We start from the raw sequence: 27,690 nt of genomic DNA on the forward strand, positions 1-27,690 counted from the left end.
GCCCAGGGCTCACGTGTGATTGAGTTCTTGCCGGTTATCCTTGTTGTTGGAGCCAGAGTGGGCTTTCTGGGTAACCCTGTCACTTAACAGGGTTGGAAAAACTAAGGCCCAGAGAGATCATAACAGTTAATGACAGGGCCACGTTGGGCCCCAGCCCGTGTGTCCCCTGTACCACTGCCAGCCCTGTGCCTTCCAGCCCACCTTGAGCTGAGGCTGTCCTCCCCATGCTGATGTCCCCGGCAGCACCTAGCGCAGTGCTGGGCAGGCAGTACATGCTCAGGAAGTGCTCCACTAGTGCACGTCTGTCTCAGATGGATTTGGGTCTATTCCTCAGGTGCGTGGGGTAGGCTGCCTCCTGGAAAGGCTGTCTGTCCGTACGCAGTATGCCTTCTGCTCGGTAGTTTTTAATCAAAGCATAAAAATGTGTTCCATGACGGCCAGAGTTACCCTGGAGAGGCAACAGCATGCAATTACTTGGACACCAGCGGCAATTTGTTTTTTGAATTTGGCAATATGGGCCCACAAAACCTAATCTACCTATGATGCTGGCTGTTTTTAATGGATTTAGCACCATTTAATTAAGCTTAAATGTAATTGCATGATGTTAAATCAGTCTCACTTAGCACCTTTAATCAACAGTCAGAAGGGGTAATAGAGGGGCAAGCCACATCCCGCTGCAGCAGATGGGAACCTGTCCCGAGGCGGTGATCAAACCATTCCAGAACTCGTGGTTCTTTCTCCACTGCATTCACCTGGGAGGTGCCAGGGAGGCTAGGGAACCAGCGAGCAGGCCTTGGGCAGTCATGTTTGCTGCCAGCAGGCCATGTACATGTCAGGGAATCCAGCTGCAGTGCTATGCCTAGCAATTAAGAATTTCTTGGAAGCAGGTCAGATTAAGAGGTTGGACTCTTTCCACCTCTGAACCTGTTGCTTGCCAAGTGGTCCCTACGCATTTAATGCAGCTACATGTGGCTTTCTGTCTGGGGGAGAAGGAAGGCAGGCATAGGCTGCTGCATAGAGAAATGGGGTTGGCCTGGAGAGGTGGCCGCAGCAGCCCCACCTGCTGAGTGAGAAGACAGGGCCTCTGCGTGCCCACCCCGCTGGCTGGATCAGGAGCTCTGGGCCACGGCCAGATAGGCTTCCGTTCCCCTCATTTTTCTTCACCTGAAAAATAAGGGGGATTGGGTTAGAATGATGGTGCCCAAGGAATTTTCCCCCAAAGCTTAGCCCTGGGCAATTTCTTAAGAAAATAAGGGTTCTTTGGTCAGTTAAGTTCAGGAAATGCTGCATAAAATAGGTCTCTTGGTGCTTTCAGGGTACGTTAACCAAGGAGTCCAGCTGTGTCTCACCTGGTGCCGTCCCTCTGGTTAGGTGAAGCCAATTAGTGTGCTTTGGAACTATTGCTCCACAGACCGCGTTTTGGAGAAAAGGTGGCCTTACTGACTTGTGGAAGTTCGTTCCTACTCTGACATTCTAATTTGTAATCGGGTTTGTTTTGGCTAGATGGATTTTAAATATCTGTAGGAGGAAAAAAAAAAAAAAATGGCCCGGGGAAATGGTACAGTTATCTGCGTTAATTTTCACTGAACACATAAAGTCTCATTTAAATCCTACAAAGCAGCCTCATTAGAAAATGAGTCCCACGAGCAATGTAAGGTCATTATAGAAGGTGGCACATCATGTTCTAAAGGATTCCCTTTCTGCCTGAGTTAATAAGCAATCCAGCAGGCTCCTGGCTGGGTTATCAGCTTTCCCAGGGAGAGGATTTAGGTGAGAGAGCAAAGAACAGGATTTTTCGTGGGGTGCCCTCTGTGAAAAGCAAGGAGTATCTGACTTACTGGGTGTAATAAGACCAGACCTGTGGGTGATGTGTTTATCAGGGACCCGAAGGCCAAATGCTCTGATTGGGACTTTGGGTAAGTGAGTGTCCAGATCAGAGGCAGCTGGGTTCGCTGGGTAGAAGGCACCCTGGGCAAGTCTCTGGAAATGCGCTGCCTCACTCTGTAGAAAAGGGACTTCATCTCCAGGAATTCCTAGTTTTTCCTCCAGCTCTAAAAGGGTGGTGGTACCGCTTAACCATGTTCCAAGTGGGCTGTTCTTCTCAGGTCACAGTTCTGTGTTCTTGCCGCTTGTCCTAGCTTTCCACCTTGATTGGCTTTTTTTTCCCCGAGGCAGCAAGTACTTTAAGAGTAAAACACCAAGCGGAGCCCCCGAGTGGCTCAGTCGGTTGGGCGTTCGACTTCGGCTCAGGTCGTGATCTCACAGTTTGTGGGTTTGAGCCCCGCGTCGGGCTCTGTGCTGACAGCTCAGAGCCTGGAGCCTGCTTCAGATCCTGTGTCTTCCTCTCTCTCTCTCTCTGCGTCTCCATCTTTCCCTCTCAAAAATAGTAATAAAAAAAAAAAAAAGGATAGCATCAAGTATGTGTTGCTTAATGTCACTGAGGCTAAGGCAGCTGTTAGACCAGGTGCTGGTCAAGGGTAGTGCCTGCACATGAGGGCTTCTTTTTGGGCTGTGGGTTCAGCACTGCAGGTGGGACTCTGTGGATGGAAACTAAATGTTCACTGTGATTCTGTGTGCACTTCTTTGTACAGTTACTGCTGTCTTCTGGCTCCTTACTGGATTATCCGTCCCTAAATTATCAATTCTCATTCTACTCCCTTTGCTCCCAGATTCTCTCCTGCCTGTCACTAGGCAGCTGGCTGGCCGTGGAGGGGAGGGCATAGGAAAAGTTGAGAAAGCTTTTGTTTTTTACAGCCCTGATAATTTGGTGTAATAATGAGTTTGAGCAACATTTTCTGGGCTCCGCCTGTCCCTCTGCTCATCCGTATGAGAGCGTGTGAGTCCGCCGGTGCTGTGCCTGGGAGAAACATGGCCCCACCGTGCTGGGCGGGCTAATTCTGTCCTAAGGGAGAGGGCGTGGTGGCGGGTTTGCTCTCCATTCCCCTCCTGAAACCGTCTCCCGTGTCTCTTCCAGCCTCAGGATGAACACTTGAACAGCTTCTGCCGACTGCTAGGGGTGGAGCACAGTCAGATGGAGCACTGGCTATGCCATCGAAAGCTGGTCACCACCTCAGAGACCTACGTCAAGACTATGTCCCTGCAGCAGGTGGTCAATGCCCGCAACGCCCTAGCCAAGCACATCTATGCCCAGCTGTTCGGCTGGATTGTGGAGCACATCAACAAGGCCCTGCACACGCCTCTCAAGCAACACTCCTTCATTGGCGTCCTGGACATCTATGGGTAGGCCTGCACACATCCTCCTACACTCTACCTGATGGTTGTTAGTGTCTTCCTGCCGGCATTTCAGAGTTGGCAGGGGGCCTTGTCGTGCTCCCCAAGCCCCTGGCATTCTCAACCCAGGAGAGAGTGAAATGTAGGAAAGCATTTTTTTTGGTTGTCACAGTGACTGGGGTCTCTACTGGCACCTAGTGGCCTCAGGTCAGGGATGCTAGGTGTCCTGCAATACGGAGGGATGGTTTTAAGGAAGAACAGACCCTGTCAGAACCCCAGTAGCTTTCCCATTGAGAAACCATGTAGTCGCCTTTCTTCACAACTGAGAAACAGGCCAAGAGAGGGAAGTATCTCACCCAACATTGGACTGGAAGCTACTACGAACTTAAGCTGTTTTATTCAAATCTACCCTTTGAGCTCATTCCCTATATGACCTGTCTAGATGGTTATTGTACTACCATGATTTTGTCCAGCACTGTAAGACTCACGTGTGGTCATTCTTGAGATTTCTCTTCCTTTCAGACTTCGAGCCTAATGGCAAAAACTGTTGTTTATAACTGTGTGTTTTGCAGGGAAAGGCAGCATGGCACAGTGGAAAGTCTACTTGACTAGGCCTCAGGAGATGAGTATTGTAACTCACAGCTGTCACCAGCTCACTGGATGGTTCTCTACAGATCACAGCCCCTTTCTGGTCTTTTATTTCCATAGCTTAAAATGAAGAGTTGAGCCATAGTCTCTTTGAGGTTCCTTCCAGATCCTTCTAGAGGTGTTTGAAATTATATGTACTGGTTTGCAACCTCCCTTGAACATCTTTTATGATCAATGCCTTGCCCTCTTTAAGCTAATAATAGGTTGAATCCTCCTGGATCTTTATATCCTAGAAGTCATGACTTCTATCTTAAAATAGAAATTGAGACACACGGAAGTGCAGAGTTGTAAGAACAGGAACGCTGTGGTGGAAGCAACTGCTTAGTCGGCTGATGAGCTGGGATTTGCCTTATGTTGAGGCTGTAGTAAAGGAGAATCTCCTAGAAGTGGCCACTTGCCCCTGTGAGGACAGGCTGTCCTATTTACATCTCTGTCGCCCTTGTTCATTGTTGGCTTTCAAATCAAACCATGTTGCATAGTGTAGAGGAAATGGAAGAAGGAAACTTGATTTTTTTAGAATCACAAAGGCCTCCTGCTGAAGAGTTAAGTCACATGCCTGAGTTATGTAATACAAGAGGCAACAGAAGAAATTGTAGCAGAGTCCGTTGGGGGGTTTGGACACTTGGTGTTGGGTGAGTTTCAAGGCAGGAGTAGGCACACTTATTGGTACCATTAGGGAAAGCTTAATGTGAAAGGTGAGGTCTGAACTGGTCTTTTAAAAAATTTTTTAAACGTTTTTATTTATTTTGAGACAGAGACAGAGCATGAGCAGGGGAGGGGCAGAGAGAGGGGAGACACAGTATCCGAAGCAGGCTCCAGGCTCTGAGCTGTCAGCACAGAGCCCCCGACACGGGGCTCGAACTCCTGGAGAGATCATGACCTGAGCTGAAGACAGATGCCTAACCGACTGAGCCACCCAGGCACCCCTGAACTGGGTCTTTTAAAGGGAGGGAGTAAAATATGGGAGGTAGGGAGGCACCTTTGGGAACATGAGCACTAGCAGTAGGAAAAAGCAAAGCGTGAAAAAAGCTCATTCAAAGAATGAGTAAACAGTGGAGCTTCACCCAAGAGTCGGAAGGAGGATGTGTCTGCTCCAGGGCACTTGAGGGTTTTAGCTGAACACCCCTGTGCAGGCCACCCCTTCTCCTGGCCAGCTGAGTGCCTGCTTTGTGCTCCAGCTGCTCGAGTTGCTCTGTGGAGAGCACAGGACAGTCTCTGTACCCTGGGAGCATACCTCTTGGCTGTCAGGAATTCTGTTACTCTCTCCGTCGTGAGTATTTTCAGGTAATTGGGTTTCCCCCAGAAAAACTGACCTTTAGTGTTCCCTTTTAAGGTAAGACCCAGAGAAACTCAGGCTGCAGCATTTGACCTGATTCCCTTAAACCTAGGCAGGAATCTAATTTTACTGAGTTTTTGATCTGGGAAGACTAACATGTAGACTCAATGTTGTGAATAGCATGTAATACTGTGACTCGAGGGGGGTGCCTGGGTGGCTCAGTCGGTTAAGTGTTCGACTCTTGGTTTTCAGCTCAGATCACCGTCTCACAGTTCATGAGTTCAAGGCCCATGTCGGGCTCCACGCCGACAGTGTGGAACCTGCTTGGAATTCTCTGCCTCCCTCTCTCTCTGCCTGTCACCCCCTCTCAAAACTAAAGAAAGAAAACTTTCTTTTTTTGTTTTAATATCGTGACTTTGGTGCTACTGGCACTCAGCTCTGTTTTGGTTACTATCTTAGCGGTGTGTGGCTTTTACATAGATGGTCATCCCTTCCCTGGGATTCACGGTGACAGTGAAAGGCTTTGCTCATTGGTGGGGTGTCATGCTGCTGGGTCTAGAGATTCTGCTGGCTGGGCTCATTCAAGCTGGCATTTTGTGCTTATATTTGCCATTTACTTCTTGTAATTGAGTCTGTTCTAAGGTCCTGTCACTGCCCCAAGGGAAGAAATAGATTTCAGAGAAGGCTTGCTTGTGGTTGGAGAGGTAGATTTGACTGTGGTGGGGTGAGAATCCTGGGAATGCCATCCCCCTCTTGGAGTGACCGTGGGTTCCTCTGGGAACATCTGACAGCCTTCCAGTGAGAGTAAGGTCCCAGTGGGGAAAGTTTCCTACCCTTTGTGCTTCCTTCAGATATGCTAATCTGTTTTCTTTTCTCTTTTTTTATTATATTTTTTAAATTTTTTTATTTTTGAGGCAGAGATAGAGTATGAGCAGGGGAGGGGCAGAGAGAGAGGGAGACACAGAATCTGAAGCAGGCTCTGAGCTGTCAGCACAGAGCCTGACGTGGGGCTCGAACTCATCCTGAGCTGAAATCGGACGCTTAACTGACTAAGCCACCCAGGTGCCCCTCTTTTCTTTTTTAAATCCTTGTTCTTTCTCAGGAGCTAATTTCCTTTTGCAGACTCTGCCACAAAGTGGTCCTATTTGCAAAGCCGTTCACTCTGCTCTTGCAGAGACAGAATGCCATATTCCTCCATATGCTCAGCGTAGTACTGTGTTCATGTCCTATATAGGTAGAGTTCAAGATGGCAACTGAGACATGGGGTAGGTTCAGACTTAACAGGCTGGCTATATCTATCTGGGCCATTTGTTGCCAAGAAAGCACTTAGAGACATTCCCCGAATGTAAATAAGCATGCACCTCAGCAGTTGTAGTCTGCCGAGAAATTACTGTAGAAATTGACACCGGCCAAGGCTCTTTTCTGGCCAATGGGTATCTAAAGAACTCTTAGGAGGTCAAAACCAAAAACCACCACAGGAAAGCAGGTCACTTGGACCTTGGAGGTCCTGTTTCTGATCCATCAGGTCAGTGACGACATTTCTTCATCCGGGAAACAAAATGACAACGTTTGGTGTAAGTCTGTGGTGTCTGTCTCCTTTCCTTTGGAACTTCAGACACCTTCCAGAAAGGCACTGGATCTTTTTTTTCTTTCTTTCTTTCTTTTTTTTTTTTTTTTTCTTTTTCCAACGTGGCCATTTTTCTGTCTTCTGAAAGTAGGTGTGTCACTGGACATTCCACTGCTTGTTGTCTCCTCCAACCACCCCCCATTCCAAACCTATTCCAGTCCTGAGGGTTTATTTATAACGTAACTATGGGATGTGATCCTAAGGAGCTTTTCATCCTCCATGGCATCAGAAAACGCCAACACTGAGTTTTCTACCCGAATCCCTCACTACCAAACACTGAAGAGAGGGACCATCTCTGAAACCATGGTCTCATTGTTTCTCAGCCCTAGAAGATGCCCTTGGGATGACCTCAAGTCTTGGATTGTTGTATTGCTTGTCATCTGTGGGCCAGCAGGGTGGCAGGTGGAAGCTAGAAAGAATGGGAAGGATTAAACCCCATTCAATAAGAAGAAAGGAATTATCTCCTTTATTTTTAATGTTTATTTTTGAGAGAGAGCATGAGAGGCACAGTGAGTGGGGGGAGGGGCAGAGAGAGAGAGGGAGACACAGAATCCGAAGCAGGCTCCAGGCTCTGAGCTGTCAGCACACAGCCCCACACAGGGCTGGAACTCACGAACTGTGAGATCATGACCTGAGCTGAAGTGGGATACTTAACTGAGCCACCCAAGCAACCCGGGAATTAGCTCCTCCTAAATCAGGTTACAAATGCGCCAAAGCTAGCAAATGAGAGTGGAATTGCCTTTGCCTCCCCAACTAGTAGACATTAATTTGCAATTAGTGGGATAACTGTCCCCAGGTGGACTGTGGCTGCTATTTAAGGTTGACTCCCCAGTCAAGCTCATTGTAAGAACACCTGAAAAGAGTTCTGTGGTGTGGGTGAGCCACTCCAGAAATTTCTGTAAACGTTTAAAGTGTTACTATAGAATCAGCAGCCAGAGTGGACACTCCTTTGTGTATAAGGAAACAGTGGACTTAGCCAGCGTCACACAGGGGCATCTCCCCTCATCGTGGTGTTCCAACTGGTAGTTCGGACTGTAGAAAAGGCTGTGAACCCCGAAATAAATGGCATGGGCCTCAGCTGCTTCCACCACAGTTATTGTGAGCCCCCCAGTCAGAGGTGAGTCTCTCAGACTCTCCTGAACGTTTCCCGACACGACAAGCAGTGCCCTGGCAGAGGGATGGCTTCCCCACGACCTGCTCCCCCACCTCAGCTCCAAAAAGTGCAGAGCAGGCAATTTAGCCACCCTGAGACCAGCTCTTTCCTTTAACTGAGGATCTGTGAAGCTGCCCGCGGGTGTTTCTTCCCAGGCCAGGGGTTTCCTTTTCATGTTACATTAACCAGCGTTTGCCTCTACAGGTTTGAATAATTGTAATTGTAATCCTTCATTCCTCTCCTCTGAGGCAAAAAGAAATAGATGGCTTCAATTTGGGGAAAATGCATTTATTCGTCTTGGACTTGAGCCTTCCAAATGCCAAGGTGGCAGGGGCTTTGGCTGTGGCCTGCTCCTTCTTGACGAGAGGACAGTTGGCCTAGGAGACTTGGGGAGCAAGGCAGAGTGTATAGATGAATGCTTAATGCTGAGGAGCAGAGGAGATGGGAGTGGGTAGGCCCCAGGAAGCAGGAAATGAGGTTTGCGGGGATTTTCTATCCTTCTCAAAGTCCTCACATTACTTCCTGTGTTTGTTGCCGTGTTTCCTAACTTTAAGTTAGCACTCAGGTCTAGTTAGTCCTTTTTAATGATACGTTTTTAAAAATAATTTTTTTAAATTACAGCTGGAAAAGTACCTAACATAAAACTTACATTTGTAACCATTTTTAAGTATATGGTTCAGCGCTATCAATTAAGTATATTCATGTTGTTGCGCAACAGAACTCAGAGCTCTTTCTAACATTTGTCTTTTTGTGACCGGCTTAAGTTACTTAGTGTAATGTCCTCAAGGCTCATCCATGCTGCAGGCTGTGACAGAATTTCCTTCTTGGAAGCTGAATAATGCTCCATTGTGTGTACAGACCACATTTTACTTACCCCTTCTTCTGCTGATGGATCTTTGGGTTTCTTTGAGCTCTGGGCTATTATGAACAATGCTGCAGCAAACAGGGGTGTGCAAATAGCTCTTCTTTTAATTCTTTTGGACATATAGCCAGAAGTCAGATTGCTGGATCACATGACAATTCTTTTAATTTTTTGAGGAACCTCCAGATTGTTTTCCATAGTGGCTGCAGCAGTTTGCATCTCTATCAGTAGAGCACATGGGTTCCAGTTTCTCTGCATCCTTGACAACACGTGTTATTGTGGTTTTGCTCAGAACTATCCTAATAGGTATGAGGTAATCTCTCACTGTGGTTTTGATTTGCATTCCTGTAGTTATTAGTGATGTTGATCATTTTTCATAGGCTTCTTGGCCATTCATGTATCTTTGGGAAAATGTTCAAGTCCTTTGCGTGTTTTTTGAGTTACTTGCTGCTTGGTGAACTGTAAGAGTCTTGGTATAGTCTGCATATTCACCCCTTATCAGAAATGTGATTTGCAAATATTTCCTATCAGTAGGTTGCCTTTAATGATCTATTGTAAGGAAATTTCTTCTGCCCACCGTTTGCCTTCATTTTAATGGGAATTTTGTTTTCTTGGTCTCTTCAAAATAGACTCGATTTTTATAATCTCAATTTAGTTACTCAGTGAAGACTACCCAGCTCTTCTCTGACCTGTATGAAAAGGTTTCACAGAGAATGGAGGAGGGAAAGTCAGGGGCATTTTCCTTCCAGCCTGTGAACAGTGGACCAGACTTGGGCAGCCCAGAAGACCGCTGGCCATGTCCTTTTCAGGGTAAACAGTACTCTCAGGCCTAGCAGACCCCTGAAGCCATTGGGTTTGCGCTGGAATCTCTGAGTCTCCCAGGAGAGCCTTATAACTCAGATCGCACTAAAGTCAATCTCAATCTCGCAGAATTTCTCTGACCTAGCTCTTGGAGGTTCGCCTGGAGCCAGACACCTATACATACTCTTGGGGCTCAGATAAAGTGACCGTTCTCTCTGTCCATGCCATCACCTCTGTGACCTCACCCTCCATTAAAGTTATGGCACATGAAATCTCTGTTCCTTGGGAGGCTTCATACACTGGGTTCCTGTGGTCTTCCTGATAGCTCTTTTGGGTAGGAACCACGGCTTGCTCCTGCTTGCAGCCTGTACAGTTCTGGAGACAGTTGACTGATGGCCTGGGAGAGGATTCCCATCTGGTGGGAATTTTTTGGTCCCACACCACGGTTCCCGGCACAGAGAGGAGGCAGGGAATTGGAGCACAATGCAAACTAAAAAAGACATAGGTCCTTCAGAAGAGTAACTGTTCTTGGCCTCGGGATGTGAACAGTGACTAGGACTGTGCTCTCCCTGAAGGTCAGGTTCTGCATGGGGGCATCTAGTCACAGCAAAGCACATGGGCAGAGTTCAAGTCCTGCCATTCGCAGGTGCAGCCAGCCTCCCAAGATTCTTTAGTTAAGAGATGAGAAGGGCTGGCCTCGCTAACAGACCCCGGGGTGCCTTTGGGAGGTTTCTTGGGCTTCAGGAGGGAAAGAGACCTTGACGGGACTTGTCTGGCTTTTAATAATCATTCCTTGGAAGACCCCCTCCATATCCAACGTATAACTCCTATCTTGTCATTCGGCCTTCGCTAGAAGGGTAGAGTGTGGTCTTGGTAGAAGAGATGAGACTGAGGTAAGGAATTTAGTTCCTTTGAGCCATTCTCCGGGGGAAGAACTATTTCCCAGTCTTCGAAGCTTTACGTTGCCTCTGCCCTGGAGTGAGAGGTTTGTGGAGGTTGATAATTAACTCAGAGGGACTGGTTGACTTCTTTTTATTGCAGTTTCACTTTCAGACAGACACTACCTTCTTTTGAGAGACATTTGTGACCCTTCCCACACCCTGAACTTGGAGCAAAAGGAGAAGGAAATTCTATCCTTGTCTATGCTTTGGGGATAGGAAAGTGAAGGAGGGGGCAACGGTTGTACCACCACGAATACAGATCTTGGATCTCTGCATCAAGTCGTTGTCTGTGTTTTGACCTTCCTCCCACCCAAGGATTCTAGTCTAAGTGTTCTCAACATTGATTTTACAGGAGGAATCCAGTTCAGTCTAGTATATAAATTTCTTTGTGACAGTTTAATATTGTGAGCTATGAATTGATCCATTGTGTTTATTTTAAAAAATCATCTCTGTTGATGGGAAGAATTACTACCGAGATAATTCTATTGCAGAGAAGCTGCCCTATCTCCCTGACTGTGGCTTTCTGAGGTCAGTTATCTTAAACATTTTCCAAGCTACCTACACCCCTCATTCATCTCTGGCCCTTCAGCAGGCATTACAGTAATTACACTAGACGGCAGAGGAATTGTTACTAGATAACATCTTAAAATAGGGAAATTAGGAGCTAATTTTAGGCCATCTTAAATTAATGAGAATATTCTTAGTGGAGCGCTACCAACATAAACCTTTAAAAAATGACAAGTGGCACATATTGAAATCCTTTATCTGTGGGGCTCAGTACAAGCCCTCCAAGTACACCCAATTGCTATTATCTGGCCATTTGCTAGGGTGGCTTTTTTATCTTCCTAGGTTTTATTAAGTTTCCTTGGGGGGTTTGCCAGTGTCAGCAACCTGTCTTGGGTTTGGGGGGGGGAGCAGAGAATGAGGTTCTAAATGACAGAACTCCATGTATAAGATCATGTGGACCGAGAGGGCCCCAATGCAGCATGACAACTGGCAGACTCAGTGCCCCCCCCTGCCCGCCACGGCCTGGAGTGCAGCTTCTGCCTGGACTCAGCATCTTTGATCTTGTTTTATTAGCTTACAATTATTTTTCCTATGTGGGCATGACCAAGGGCTGCTTTTTAATGTGGTTGTCTCCAAACAGTTGATTCCTTTGATCTCAAAATGACTTTTTGGGGTGCCTCGGTGGCTGAGTGGGTTGAGTGTCTGACTCTTGATTTCAGCTCAGTTCATGATCTCACAGTTCATCAGTTCGAGCACCATGTCCGGCTTTGCACTGACAGCACAGAGACTGCTTGGGATTCCCTCCCTCCTTCCCTCTCTCTCCCTCTCTCTCTCTCCCTCTCTCTCTCTCTCTCTCTCTCCCTCTCCCTCTCCCTCTCTCTCGCTGCTGCTCCCCTATGCTTGTGTACTCTCTCTCTCAAAACAAAATTAAAAAAAAATGACTTTTTACTTCTCCACATCTTAAACCTTGGCGGGGAAGGTGGGTGCAAGAAGTAGGAGAAGCCTGGACACTGACATGGCCCTGTTGGGTGTCTGATGCATTTATTCCGTATTGCATGCTACTTCTCTAATAACAGCAGGCACCACCCTCACCAGAAGCAGCTCTGACATTTCTATTTGGGAGTGGTCATTAGGGAGTACAGTCTATTTGAGAGGACTGGCATAATTTTATTTAAGATCAAGAAAGTTGTCCATACTGAAGAATGAGGGAGTACAGATTTAAGGTTATGGGGGAGGCTGAAGCCTGTGCCCTCTCCCACCCAGGGTTCCTCATTGATATTCCCAAGTCCACTGCCCTTCCCTGATCTCTTTTTTTTTTTTTTTTTTTTTTTTTTAAGTATTTGGTTTTTTGAGAGAGTGAGCAGGGGAGGGTGGGGGGGGGTGTGGAGGGGACAGAGGATTCAAAGCCGTGGCTCCACGCTGACAGCAGTGAGCCCAATGCAGCACTCAAACTCACGATGAACTGCAAGATCATGACCTGAGCCACACAGACGCCCCTCTCTCTTTCTTAATGAAACTTTTCTCTAAGAATGTGGCCTCAGACCTCACTCCCTGGGTTCAAATACTGGCTCTTGCACATACGGACCCTGACTTGGAGCACATTATTTAATCTCTCCAGCTTGTATTATTTGGCGTAATAAACCCTAGCTCTTGGTAGTTGCCGGTGCTGAGTGAATGAGAACTTATGAAGCTGTTGGGGCCAAGTGCTCAGTAGGTGCTCATTCAGCCAGTGGTGTGAATGAAAAAAGGCCCCTCTTCTGCCTACGTTTCTGCTTCTCCACTGCCTCGGCCCAGTGACCTTGCCCAGTGGGCATGACGGCCCTGCTTGTTTGCAGCTAAAGCTGCTGATCTCGCTCGCCCCATCTGGCTTGGTGAGCTTTACTGCATCCATTCAGCTGTGCAGGTGAATCTCGGCTGCATGCCCCATTGGTCACTTGTGGCCCCCTCGTGTTTACCTCCCATAGTGTCTTTTGATCCTTTTCATTACTTGGTCACCACCAGCTTACTTCCCCCAGATCAGTTTTTCTCCGCCCTCCTGCAGGTTCAATGAGATGCACATCTGCCTGTCATTTCTCAATTGTTTGTAAACTCAAACTCCATGAAAATGAATCAGAGAAACAAAACATCCTTAACCAGTATTAGGACAAGAAGATGCTTTCACCCATTGGGTGGATGTGGGGGGATAACAAAAATTGGTTCCAGCTTTCTGGAAGTCAATTTTCTTCTACCTTTTAAGAAACCATATTCTGACGTGATTCGTCTAGGATGATGTCATCCTACCAAAAGAATCATGAATTCAAAGATGTATATACGATATTTGTCACAGCATTGATAGCAGCTAAAAGTTGGAAGAAGAGGCAAAACGTCCTATAATAAGGGATTCGTGTAAATCGTGATTGACTTGTGTGGGGTGAGGGGAACACTGCCAGCCTATGAGGGGCCTTTGTGTGTTTTGGAACAAAGCAACCCTTTGGGTGGAGTGCCCCCTCCCAGGCTCAAGGGACTTCTGTGCTGGAGTTAAGGGTGGGACTGGATCGGCGGGAGAGAAGAGATGAGGGTGGCCTTGTTGGAAGTCCTAGTGATTGCTTCTGTAAGAGGAATGTGTCTCTGTTCTCCTCTGTCTTAATTCTGCAGGTTTGAGACATTTGAGGTGAACAGCTTTGAACAGTTCTGTATCAACTATGCGAATGAGAAGCTACAGCAGCAGTTCAACTCGGTAGGCTCAGCTCCTGACCCAGGGTGTCCAGGTGGGGACACCTCTCTCCCTGGGAGCAATGGCCTGGGGCACTTCTCCTCCACCTGGGGTCATCCGGCTCTAGCTCTGCCCCAACCTTCTCTTGGTTTCTTGATGCTGCTCCAACTTTGCGGAGGCGCTTCATGTCGCTTGGGAGGATATCTGAATGGGGCAGTGGGGTTGAGAGGGTAAATGATCCTTCCCTTGGTTTTGCCGCCTACACCCCCTGACCCTGGGCTTCTAGGGTATTTGCTGAATTGCAAGCCGGTTGATTACTAGAATATTCTAGAGAAGGGTTCCCAGGGGAATGGGGATCACCTAACTGAGCTTTCCTTTTCTGTAGCCATGTCTGGGACTCTAAACTCACATGGTTGAACTTGAGGGGAGATGGACATCAGGATGTGCCTGTAGTTCACTAACTTTGACCTTTTCACTTCTTCTCCTAGCACGTGTTCAAACTAGAGCAAGAAGAATACATGAAGGAGCAGATACCTTGGACCTTGATTGATTTTTACGATAACCAACCTTGTATTGACCTCATAGAAGCTAAACTGGGCATCTTGGACCTGTTGGATGAAGAGTGTAAGGTACAACTGATGATGTGCTCATTGTATTAGTTCAGTTCCAGGCTCGGAGGAGATGCAGGGGACAGCTGTGTGGTACAAGGGAGCATGTGAGGCCTCAAAGTGGAATTCTTTTTGCTATTAGCCCACCTTTAGTGTGCTGAGAGAAACCTTGGTGTCCGGTCTACATGCTAGAAGGTAACTGTGTTGGTGAGTGTGTACCTCTTTTGGCAGAGACTGGATGGTATGGACTGGCACGATATAATCGTGGTCTGGATTTGGTGCTGCAGATAGCCTAGGTGCGGAGAGAAAACCCCAACCTCTAGACAGGCATCCCCAGAGAAGGGACAGTGAGGGTCAAGAGCCCGCCCACCACCTGATGCTTGGTGGCAGATGGGGACCATAGATTCTTCCTGATCTAGCTTTTTGTGGATTCTACTTCGTAGGACAGGAGTGTTCTGAGTTGCTAGCATGGGGAGAACCAAGCAACCTTGGAAATGTGGAGCCAGGGGTATCTGACTTTTTTTAGTCACCTAACTTCTTTGGCCTTTGTTTTCCTGCTCTGTGAGTTTAGTAGGTTTGGATCTGATGATCTTCAGAACTTTGCCTGGTTTGAAGTTTGCTGACAAGAGGGTAAATGTATCCCCATTCCTCCAACAGTGGAAACTAACCAAAAAGGGGTGGAAACCACATGACGCTTGGTATTGCGAGGGAAAAACCCAGTTGATTTTACTTTCTGGTCTCACGTGTCTTGCCTGTGAAGGATTGGGTGCAGTTTGATGGTTTGGAGGATGAGGTGTTTCCCTTCCAGAAAAGTGCTCCTGCAGTTTCATTGCCTTTGATGATGAAAAGGAATGGTTAACAGAAAAGTAGAAGACAGAGTGAAATATGCTGAAATCCAGTTTGTGCATCTTTATTAATTTTTACTTTTTAATTTTTTAATGTTTTCTTATTTTGAGAGAGAGAGTGAGAAGGGGAGGAGCAGAGAGAGAGGGAGACAGAGTCCAAAGCAGGCTCCAGGCTCTGAGCTGTCAGCACAGAACCCTACATGGGGTTCAAACTCACAGACTGCGAGATCATGTCCTGAGCTGAAGCTGGATACCCAACCAGCTTAGCCACCCCAGCGGCCCTTTATGTTCGTTTTAAAGATTCTCTTATTATTTTTTTTTTAATTTTAGAGAGTGCACGCAAGCAGGGGAGAGAGAGAATCTTAAGCAGGCTCCAAGCTCAGTGCCAAGCCCAGTGTGCTTTCTGGGTTCAGTGTCCACGGCCAACAGCTCCCTTTGACACACACTGGGACCGTGCTCCCCTCCTCCGCTTCCTTGTGTGCTCCTATCAGTAACCACCTCCTCCCACCCCACCGGCAACACCATGTCCTTGTTGTCCAGCCGGTCTAGCTTCCCAGGCCCTGGCTCCAGGTCTCCGGCCCTTCACTCCCTTCCCCGGTGCTGAAGGGTAAGGCCATATGAGGCCCTGAGGAGTCACGTGAATTCAAAGATGTATATCTTTGAATAAGCAAAGTAAGCACAGGTAGCTTACTTCAGGGGCTTCACCTAGTTCTGTGATGGAATGCTAACGATACCGTATATCCCCGGCACACGGTCTCTCCCTCCTTGTGTACACACACCTCTCAGAAAAAGGCTTAATGCTTCAGGATGATGGATTCTGTGAATCAAGCAGCTGCATCTGATTTTCAGTGATTTGTCCTACCTTTAGCAGGCAAAATGGGAGCCCCTTGCAGGTTTGTTTTGGCTTCTGGTTTGGGGATCTGAGAGGTGCCACTGCCCAAGGGAACATGTCTTGGGAATGTCCGGTGAGAGTGGCAGGAACACAGGTGCAGGGACCTCAGACTGCTGTCCAGGGGGTAAGGGGAAGCCAGAGAAGTGCGGGCTGGGGAGCAGGTGGTTACCAGAGTGGTCGCAGGGGGCCTGAGCTGCAAACCACATTAGACAATTGGGAAGGTAACCTCCCCAAATCCCTGCACTTTGGAATATCCGTGTTGGAATCCGTTTGACTTCTGAGAAGCTAATGGAAAATCTGACTCTGTGTGGATGATCTCTGCCTTAATGTTCTGTGGAGCCTTCTCTCCAGGTCAGATTTATAAAATTAGGTGATTTCGGTTTAAGATTGCATCCGCCTCTGATTCCTGCCCCTATATTCTGTCAGACACCTAGAATGCATTATGCACCTGCCGTATGTCAGGTCTTGGGAGAGGAGGAAGGGTTCTCCCTGCTGGCCAGAAAGGATGAAAAGGGGGACAGGCTTGTGTTCTGAGGGGCTGGGCCTGAGTGTGTGGGGGTGGGGGCCGGGCAGGGCAGTTCCAGAGCAGGCTGGAGGAGGCCTAGACCACAACCCAAGGGCAGCAGAGTGACGGCTAAACAGAATCAAGGGAATGGGTTATTGGCATAGAAAGCATGCCATTCTCTTAGGTCTCATAGCTTCCTTGTCGCCGAGGCTTTGTGGAGGGGTGTGTCTGAGGAAAACCTGGATTTCCAGCCAGTCAAGCTGGTGTTGAGGGGGTGACGCTGCCCTTGGGACATTTTGGAACCTCACTGGCTGCTGAGGGCGTGGGCAGAGCAAGGCAGGCCAGATGAACACCAAATTAAAGAGTCATGCAAAAACCCCAGTGTGGAAATCTTTTCCTCCCAGATTTAATTGCTCTGGGAGTTGAGAGCGATTCAGCGCAATCTGATGTAGCTGCTGGTAGTAGGTAGCTTTTTTACCGACAGGTGTCACCTTTGTCAGAACTCCTGGAACCAGACCCTTAAAAAGGGCATGTTTTCCTGTAGGGAAATCCTACCACAATGAACCTACCTTTACGAAATAGGCCTGCTGCACCTTTCGGAAGTGCTGCTGGCTCTGAGCCTGGGCGGGGTAGGATGTCCCCTTGGAGTTGGCCAAGACCAGGTGACTTGGCGTCCCTCGGGACTGTCCTGTGGGACTGTCCCAGACATGTTCCTTCCCTCCGCTGTCACTCACGCTGTACAGAATGAGAAAGAATAGTGAGATTGCACCGTGAGGAATTGGGTTCTATGACCCCCATATGAAAGGACACAAAGCCAAATGAAGGATTGGACTCGTGGTATAAAAGCAGCCGCTGGGAAAATCAGGTTTCCTGGAGAAGAGACACTGCATCAGGCAGAGCCAGTGAGCTGGGATCTAAATTAGAAATATGGAGATGGGGTAGCCACAGATCTGCAGGAGCAGCACACGGGGGGCTCTCCCCAGAGCCTGTGAGGGGTGCCCATGGCTGCACAGGGGGCTCATGGAGAGCACAGTGAAGCACCCAGGCTTCCTTCAGGTGGAAAAAGCCTTCCTGCAGCCGTGGATTCATAATCAGCCCCAGACCAAGCCACAGACTACAGCCGCTCCTCAGTAACCAAGGGGTCAGGACACAGGGTGTTTGCTGATGGGAAATGGTTATTTCCAGGCTGCTTTTAACAAAACCCTGCCATTCCCAGTGCTCTCCAAGGCTGCTGTGGGGCTTGAGGGCTGCACGACATAAGCCACATTCAGACTGAGCATTCCCTGCCCTCCCTCTTGGCAGAACCTCAGTCATTGTTCCCTCCCTCTTGGTGGAACCAACTAGTTAGGGCTGAGGGGATAGGAGAGGTCAGCATGTGTTTCTTCCTAACTGAAACTTGGCATCGGTAGGAACTTTCTGGAAATGATAACCCCTGGAAGCAGTTCTTACAAGTGACACTACAGACACTCTGTTTGGACAGTCAGTGTTAGGGACCCTCAGGGCCATGCTGAGGCAAGAGGCAGGCTCTGCCCTGAGTGGGTAGGATTCTTTTGTTTTAGGGACCCGCTCTTGGAAGAGCTGCCTGAGGGTGGACGGCGGACTGCGAACCTTCCAGTAACTCACTGCTGAGGCAGTGGAGGGAAAGCATGCTGAAGGTCTCTGCTTCCTCACCTGGGTCCAGCCTGCTCTCACAAGAGCTTACTTAGTATTAGGGTTAAAGGTTCGTAGTTGCTTAAGTTGCCCTGGAGGTCTCCTTGTCCAACATGTTTGTGAACAGGTTGAAACCTTGAGAAGGGAGGCCTTCCTGCGTCTGTCCGTTCATCTGCCCAACAAGCCCCACGAACCTATGTAACCAGCTGACTCCCTGCCCTTCACACATCTCTTGAGGGGTCAGGCATGCACCACAAGTTGTCACTGTGGTGACTGAGATGGAAAAACTGAGGAGGAGGTGACTGAGAAAGTGTTGTAAGAAGCATCACCCAAAGGACTGTTTAAGCAGAGAAGTTGGATTGTGGGGGACGGGAGCTCTGCTGGGCAAATGGAACGTCACGTCAGAAGAACTTGAAATGGTCTGACTTCTCCAGACCCCATGGCAGGTGAGGGTCTCATGAAGGTGGAAAAGTCAAGTCCTGGAATGGGCATTGGGGGCGGCAGCCAGGAGGGGAGGAAGGAGTCTGAGAGAGAGTGCAGTGAGCTCCTGGGCTCCAGGGTTACAGCCCAGCCTGCTGGGGAAGAGGTGCCGTGGAGCCCAAGGTCTCCCGCTCTTCCCTCTTCCCTATTTCTTTAAACTTTTATAATTTCAATAACAGTAAAATCAAGTATTAATGCGTTTTTACCAGCTTTATTGAGTGTAATTAACATACCACACTATCTGCTCAAAATATACAATTCCCTGGTTGGCAGTATGTTCAGAGTTGTGCCACAACTCCCACAACAATCAATCGATGACAGGCTCCTGGTCCAGTGCCCTCTTCACGTTATTTTGAGGAGAGAGTAAGGCCACTTGCATGAAGCTTGTAAAGGATGTGATTCAGCATATTTCAGAGCTACTGATCGCCCAGCCCAGATTTTATCAAAATACAAGATTTGCTCTCTTTCTCCTATGTTCATTTTGAATCTTTTTTGGAGATAAGTGCCTTCCCCCTAACCCTGTCTTGGTGGCTGCCTTTAAAGCTGTTGTCGGACAGGAAAGCACGGTAGCAGGGAGGACGTGGTCCGGAGCCAGCCTGTCCTGGTTTGAACCCCAGCCCTGCTGCTTCCCAACTGTGTGAACTTGGGCAAGTTCCCTAACCTTTCTGTCTCGGTTTCTTCATCTGTAAAATTGTATAAACATAGTGCCTAGCTGATAGGATTCTTGTGAGGATTAAATGAGTTGATGCTTCTAAAATGTATAGAAAACTGACAGATTGGAAGTGCTATGGGCATTCGCTATTAGTATTAATTGTTGTGAATTCCTGCTGGCCCTGTTCCTTGCTGGTGGTGGTCAAGAAAGAAGACCCTTGTCAGGAAATGTATAATACTGTTTTCCTGCTTTGTTCGTTGACTCACGCCAGTCTGAGTGAGGGAATACATAGGATTATGGCATTTACTAACAGAAGTCCAATTTCATTGTCAAGACAAGATGATTTTGATGCTGGCAAATGCGTTGACCTAGGTGAGTCTTCTCTTCGCAGTCCTGCCCTTCCTGTTCTGTCTACCCCGGTTCTGTCACTGTCCAGTCCGCTGTATTCCTGTCCTGACCTCCAACAGCCCTGACTAGCTCACCCTTCTCCTCCCCTGTACCTGCTGTTTCTAAACACAGAATACTTGAAGACAAATGTAAAATCGTATACATGAAAGTGCTGAATCGGATGTATTTTGTCTGCTTAACACAATTAATAGCCTCTGTCAAGAAAGTTTTCTTTTTTTGAATTACCTACGGCACTTAGCAGTGGGTACTCAATAATAGTTACGTTAAATTGAAAATGAGAAAAATCTGTTTACTTACTCTCTGAGAAATGTGTTCTTAAGCGTGTAAGCATTTTTTTTATGCCGCAGATTGTTAGTTTACTAAACAAATCCCTTTTTAAATGGCTGGTGTAAGGGTCACCTTCAGCCCTGCCTCATCCACATGTACAGTGTAAACTAATGAATGGCGGGTCCAGTTGTGACCCAGGGCTGGGGAAAGGGCGTGTGCAGTGGTCTTCAAGGATGACAGAGGAGAGTAGGTACAGGTAACTGGTAGAGTTACCATCATCCTGGACAATTTGGACAGTGGTTACAGTGACTGTGTTCTGTCTTCCACAAAGCAAGATGCTTTTTGGTTTTTTGAAGCCAGCTCTAAAGATAAAGAATGCTTAATGTATGCTTAATGCCCTTCAGAATGCTTAATGTAGTGAAACATGTAAATTTGAGGATGGCAGAGAGTACTATGTAGCTCATTCGCTAGGTACTTAATACCTGGTGTGTGCCCAGAACCCAATTCCTTTTGTTTTTTTGAGGGAGGGTGCAAGTGAGTGAGGGGAAGAAAGAGAAGCGGGGCTTGTGTTTTACCTGAAGTGGGGCTTGAGATCACGAACCATGAGATCATGACCTGAGCTGAAGTCAGATGCTTAACCAACTGAGCCACCCAGGCGCCCACCCGGAACCCAAAGAATCCTCAGTTCTTTGAGGGGCAGGTGAAAAAACAGTGAGGCATACTCCTTGAGCCTAATAAGCTTGCACTTCGCAGCGACAAGGCAATGTACAAAAACCAACGGCGAACTGGATTAGTGTATGTGTAAGTGCTTAATCATGAGGGATTCCAAAGTGAGATCAAGAGTGGCCAGGATGGGCTTCAGAGACGAGGACAGACTTGAGTGGAGCCTGGACAGTGGTGTTTAGATGAGCATAGAGGGGGGCTCTCCTGCTCTTGGCATTGGGCTGAGTGAGCAGGGACGTGGTGCTAGCGGTAGCCGTGGCACATTCATGACACTGAAGTCACGGGCCCAATGGCAGGGAAGACACAGGGTCACATTTGTCCCAGCTCTGCTCTTGTGACCTTGGGCTCCATGCTCATGCTCTCCTAACCCCTTCAGTGGCTACCAACCAGCAGGCTCTTTGAGGCTCGGTGCACTCCTACGGACACTACTGGAGCCTGCCCACATGGCGTGTGGAAAGCATGGCATACGGGATCCAAAGTGTTCGTGGCCGAATCTTGTTTTCCTTGTCCAGTTAGGGTCCAGGTCTGAGAGCTGAATCCAGCCCCTGTGAGGTCAACTTACTGGTGGACTCCCATCTCCCTATGGCATGGCTCTCTGCTTGCTTCTTCCTTTTCACACAGCACTCTGCCCTCTTCTATGTTTTTGCAGGTCCCTAAAGGAACTGACCAGAACTGGGCACAGAAGCTCTATGACCGGCACTCTGGCAGCCAGCACTTCCAGAAACCCCGCATGTCCAACACAGCCTTCATTGTGGTCCACTTTGCTGATAAGGTGAGTGTCTTTGTGGGCTCTGTGCTCTGTGGGCTCCCCCTGCGTGGGCTCCCCTTGCGTGGGCTCAGGGCTCACAGGGAGTGGTTTCGATTGAAGTGGCCTAAACCTTTCTTAGGTAGGGTCCTCTTGTACCCTTTCTTTCCTTTCCCACACCCCTCTGTGATCCATCAAAGTGTCACCACACGGCAGAGCCCCAGGCGGTGGAGGGAGGCTCTAGCTACCCAATCATATGCTTAACCATTATTTACTGAGGGTCTCTTCCCTGGGAATGCAGGAGCCGTAAGATAGTCATGAATCTCCCCTGGACAGAGGAGAAGGATGCAAGAATAGAGTGGTGCCCTTCTTTGGGCAACTCCTTTCCGAGGAACTGGTGTGCACAGAATTCTGCTACATGGAGTTCTGTTTGTGCGAGCCCGTGCTTCCCAAATTTTAATCTGCACATAAATCATCTGGGGTCTCGTTAAAATGCAGATTCTAATTTAGTGGCCTTTTCAGCACCATAAGATGCCTTGGGCCATCTTATGGGAACTCCTTTTTTGAAACAATGTTTTTCCACAAAATGAATACTCAATTTGCTCTGTGTAATTCCTGATCACGTCTTGGGTTTGCATTTTAAAAGGCAACATCTGTGGGTTCCCCAGTTACTCACAACTGGTCAGAAAACAAGTATAGATGAGCCGAAAGGATTTAAGTGCTCAAGCAGCTGCAGAAGGCTCCAGGTCAGGCTGAAGCGCTTGACTTCTGTTTCTGTTTCCCTCTGGGGCCCCAGGTGGAGTACCTTTCAGATGGTTTTCTGGAGAAAAACAGAGACACGGTGTATGAAGAGCAGATCAACATCCTGAAGGCCAGCAAGGTAAAGGGCGTCAGAGATGGGGAGCTAGGGCAGGACCATCCATGGCCAGGGCTGCGTGTGGTGGTTGGGGGCCCTGCTCTGGAATGGTGATAGGCAGGGGGAAGGCGAAGGGGCTGGTAGGTTATTTCCATCTGAAAACACTTGAGGATGGCGTGATGGAGGGAAGAAAGGAGGTGGTGAAGGATGGGGGGTGGGGGGGGGGGGGGTAGGGTTGGCAACTGGGAAAGATCCCAGCTAATGGAGGGACATTGTGAGGGGCGGGGGTACCAGAGGGGACCATCAGGAGAGGGTACAGCAGTGAGTGTATCCATGAAAATGTCACTGGAGTTTATTATGTCTCTTGTCATCATGTCCTACCTGCCAGTATAAAATGATTTAAATCCTCTAAGATCCTTGGGGCGCCTGGGTGGCTCAGTCGGTTAAGCGTCCAACTTCGGCTCAGGTCACGATCTCACTGTCTGTGGGTTCAAACCCCGCGTCGGGCTCTGTGCTGACTGCTCAGAGCCTGGAGCCTGTTTCAGATTCTGTGTCTCCCTCTCTCTCTGACCCTCCCCTGTTCATGCTCTGTCTCTGTCTCAAAAATAAATAAATGTTAAAAAATAAAAAAATAAAAAAAAATAAATCCTCTAAGATCCTGGTATTCATGCATCTAATTTCTGCTTAGCACCTACAGAATCTTCCTATAAGCAAACACTTAGATGTAATAGAAAGGGGGCGCTTGGGTGGCCCAGTGGGTTAAGCATCTGACTTCGGCTCAGATCATGATCTCACAGTTCGTGAGTTCAAGCCCCGTGTTGGGCTCTGTGTTGGCAGCTCAGAGCCTGGAGCCTGCTTGGGATTCTGTGTCTAGCTCTCTCGGCCCCTCCTCCAGTTGCACTCTGTCTCTCTTTCTCAAAAATAAAGAAAATTTTTAAAAAATTAATATAAATAAATGGAATCGAAGGTAGAATTTGAGGGAACGTTAACTGTCTCTTATCTATTTAATTTATTGTGAGCACAACAAAAAGACAGCAAATTACTGTGTCCATTCCACAGGCAGAGGTTACAAGGCACCGAGTCACCTAAGCAAATATTAAGCACCAACCTTGTGAGGCACTGCCCCCTACACAGCTCGCATCATACAAAGGTGGATAAGACAGATTCTACCTTGTTGTAGGTGCTTATATCCTAGTGGGCTATGAGTGGCAGATAACCACCCAGGAGCTGCACAGCAAGGAGATGCAGGGAGAGGGCCCTGCAGCCACGAGAGGCGGGGGCACTGCCATTCCAGAAGGCCAGCGTACTGATGCACGTGCTGTTGGTGGCTGCAGCCCTTCAGAGAAAACCTAGAAACAGACTCGCCAGGATTTGGGAGGCTTTCTCCCAGACCTCGTGATACTGCACTCCCTGCGGGGGCCTGATAACACTAGACATTGCAGATTAATGGCTTTTTGTGATAAGCTTCAGACAAATGGCAATAGGGGGAGATGCTGGAATGGAGAAAGTACACCAACCAGAATGGACCCAAGGACAGAAGGACAAGTAAAGCCCATTACATCACATGACCCCAAGCAAGGGCTCTAGGGAAGTTTTGGCTTCGTACCAGCATGTGGGTGGCTCGGGGCAGACCCCGGCTCAGTGTCCTCTCTGGATATCTGCACCATTAGTTACTGAGGGAAATTTGGGTAAATGTGTGTATCACTCTGGAATTCAACACAAGATCAACCTCTCAGCTTGCCAAGTCTGCAGCTCTGTAGTCCGTGGTCGGTAATAGGGCTTGTTCTATTCTGTGAAAGGGAGGTGGGGACAGAGGAGGCACAGGCCACAGGGAGAAAAGCACAGGGAGCTACCAAGGCGTGAGCTCTTGGAGCACGTTGCTTCATCGTGCTTCAACGCTTGCAGCCCTGTGACCACCTGTTAGTGACACAGTGACGTCAGAAGCTGAGAAACTTCACTGTTTTGTTAGAAGTTTCTCCTTCCAGGTAGGAGCACAAGTGAAGGGTGGGTGGGGAGTGGTAACGAATACATGTAGTTAAGCTCGTGGATCTTACAGTCTAGTGAAAAAGACAGGGATTTGTGGTATGGAAAAAGAAGTTTGTTGGGGTCCCCAAGACCACCCCCAGATTCAACTATTTGCTGGTAACACTCACAGAACTCAGCAGTTATACCTCAGGCTCTGACTTATTAGATCAGAAGGATACATAGCACATCAGCAAAGGGCAAGGTACATGGGGTGAAGTCGAGGGAAAACCGGGCCCAAGGTGATAGGAGTCCTTTTCCAGTGCACAGAATGTGCTTCATTCCACAGCAGCGAGTTGTGATGTGAAGTATAGACTAGGGCAGCTGGTCTGAGCAGAGGTGTTAAGAGTTTTTTATCGGGAGTCCGTTACGGAGGCACCCTTTGCCTGGCATGTACCGAAATTTCAAGACTCCCAAAAGGAAGGCAGGAGTTCAACATACACTGTATTGTTTGCATGAACCTCTTGGACCCAGTGAACCATTCTTACCAGGGATTGGTGAAAACCCTCCCAAAATCAAGTTCCCAGCCAAGGGTCAACCTTACAAGGAGGCCCTCCCAGGGATAGCAGTCTTAAGTGTGCCGTGTTAGGTCTTTACTGAATAGGAGTGTCATGTTAGTTTGGGGGTACTGGGTTTTTATTAGAAATGAGATATAGACTCATAAATTCAAGTAGCATAAATCATTCTCTGCCATTCCTTGACCCACCTTTTCATCAGTTACCATTCTGCATAGACAAGCATGTTGGTACATCTTTGTAAGATTGAAATGAATCCCATTATATATAGTTCTTTAGTTTTTCACTTATATCTTTGCTGTCTTTCCACATGAGTGTATCATTTTTTTAATAGTTGGTATTTTGATAATTCAGATAATCTACAATGAATTCCCTTTGCATACATCTTTTCTTTGTGCAATTGCATCAGTCAGGTAAGTTTTTAGAAGTGAGGTCAGTGGTTCAAAGAGTATGCATGTCACAGTTATAGATAGTCCTAGATTGGGCATGTAGGATAGGTCCATGATCTACTCTCAGAAGATTATGGTCGTCCTTTTCCCTACCCACCTACTGCACTCCAGCTTTCCTCTTGACCGACTAATCTTTCTAAAGAACCAGTGACCTTGTTGCCAACCCCCAGCTGCATCCCAGCACACCCTCACAGGTGCCATGATGGTGGCCAGCAGCATTCAGAGATTAAGAGGGGCTTCCTGTCCTCCCAGACCCTGGCAGGAGGAGGACTAAGAACTCTCCACCCTGAGCCCATTCCAGACATCCCAGAAAGTAGAAGGCAAAGACTGAAATTAGGTCACTGTAAACCTACAGATGGGCCCGACACAGACCACAGCTACAAATCAAAGAGTGGCTCCAACTGTGCTTTGAATCCTTTGGACAGATGGACATGTCTGGCAGCACCTGTCGTGGTAGCATTTTTGAAACTCATTGTTCATTGAGCCTCTGTCATCTTTAAAAGTTTGTTTTTATAGCAGTCCTAGAAGGTTTATGTTTCCAACTCCGTATTACAAAGAGAAAACTACCTGGAAGGACCCAAAGCCCTATGGCATGGAGTTAATGCCCAGTTTTGGGGTTGGTTTTCTTCTCCCTAAGCACAGATAAGTCTCGAATCTTATATGTAAACTCATAGTTTTATTTGAAGTATTTTTATTTTATGGGAGATCTATTAGCTTTTTTCTTTTTTTTTTTTTTTTTAATGTTTATTTTCGAGAGACTGACAGAGTGCAAGTGGGGGAAGGGCAGAGAGAGGGAGACACAGAATCCAAAGCAGGCTTGAGGCTCTGAGCTGTCAGCACAGAGCCCGACACCGGGCTCAAACTCACAAACCATGAGATCATAATCTGAGCCGAAGTCGGACGCTTAACCAACTGACCCACCCAGGCACCCCTCCTATTAGCTTTTTTCTTTGGTGTGGCACCCCTGATAAGAAATTAAGAAATCATTGCGAATAATTAAGCAGTAATGGCTGCAAGACTCCCACGTACCCTACCAGCCAAAGGGATGCTTGAAGAACTCCCACCAAGAGCAACGAAATAAAACAGTGTTAATGAGAATGTAATTAGTAAAGCCAGTTATACTAAGAGGTTATAATGTAGCTAATTGCTTTCTCAGCTATTGGAGAGCTATAAATAGAGACTTAGGAAGTGCTTCTTTAAAACATGACTTTAAGTCATTAAGAGACTGATTTGTTTCAGGTAGTAAAGATGGAGATTTCTGCCTCCCAGTGTTGATGATAAAAAACAGTATTTTATCTGGGGGGGAAAAAAAAACCTCAAAAGGAGCATATGTTTAAGATTTCTGGGTGGCTCAGTCAAGCGTCTGACTTTGGCTCAGGTCATAGCTCACAGTTTGTGGGTTCAAGCCTCACGTTGGGCTCTTGTGCTGACAGCTCAGAGCCTGGAGCCTGCTTCGGATTCTGGGTTTCCCTCTCTTTCTGCCCCTCCCCTGCTTGTGTGTGCTGACTCCTGCTTTTGGCTCAGGTCTTGATCTCATGGTTTGTGAGTTCAAGTCCTACATCGGGCTCTGCACTGATAGTGCAGAGCTTGCATGGGATTCATTCTCTCTCTTCCTCCCTCCCTCCCTCCCTCTCTCCCTCTCTCTCTCCTCCCCCTTCGTTGCTTATACTCTGTCTCAAAATTTTTTAAAAAAAATTAGTTTTTGAACTTGTGTGTTCATTTTCTGTGAGTAAATACCCAGTAGTGGAATTACTACATCATGTAGTAATTTTTTGAGGAACCACCATACTGTTTTCCACAGTGGCTGCAGCAGTTTGCATTCCCACCAACACTTGTTATTTCTTGGGTATTTTTTAGTTCAGCCATTCTCACAGGTGTAAGGAGCTATCTCATTGTGGTTTTGACGTGCATTTCCCTGATGATTGGTGATGTTGAGCATCTTTTCGTGTATCCATTTGCCATTTGTGTTATCTTTGGAAAATTGCCCATTCAGGTCCTCTGAATTAAAAAAATCAGTTTTTTAAGGTTTGTTTATTTGAGAGCGCCCTACAGTGCCCAAGCAGGGGAGGGACAGCAAGGGCTAGAGAGAGAGAATCCTAAGCAGGCTCTCCTGAGCCAAAACCAAGAGTCAGATGTTTAACCGACTGAGCCACTCGGGCACCCCTGAATTTTTAAACACTTTTAAGGGTATTTGGAGTGCTTCCTATTTAAGATCATTTGGTGTTGGTAGTTAAAAAAAAACAAAACAAAAAACCTGCCACCAATATTGAGAAAAAAAAAAAACAGGTTACTATGTAAGAGAGAACTTCTTAGTCAATAAAACAGTATCATCATC

The 27,690-nt window shown here is 47.6% G+C and overlaps 1 protein-coding gene across 1 annotated transcript in view; it reads left to right on the top strand.

Moving 5' to 3' along the window:
* The window catches only part of MYO5B (myosin VB), a 341,711-nt gene that overhangs the window by 212,103 nt on the left and 101,918 nt on the right, over positions 1-27,690 (top strand). Inside the window, exons 10-14 of the mRNA XM_049620078.1 lie at positions 2,975-3,240; positions 13,681-13,762; positions 14,227-14,367; positions 21,418-21,540; positions 22,310-22,393. Coding sequence (XP_049476035.1) covers positions 2,975-3,240; positions 13,681-13,762; positions 14,227-14,367; positions 21,418-21,540; positions 22,310-22,393 — 696 coding nt within the window. The remainder of the gene's footprint in view (positions 1-2,974; positions 3,241-13,680; positions 13,763-14,226; positions 14,368-21,417; positions 21,541-22,309; positions 22,394-27,690) is intronic.

This window comes from Panthera uncia (assembly GCF_023721935.1).
Source record: "Panthera uncia isolate 11264 chromosome D3 unlocalized genomic scaffold, Puncia_PCG_1.0 HiC_scaffold_8, whole genome shotgun sequence".
NCBI lineage: Eukaryota > Metazoa > Chordata > Mammalia > Carnivora > Felidae > Panthera > Panthera uncia.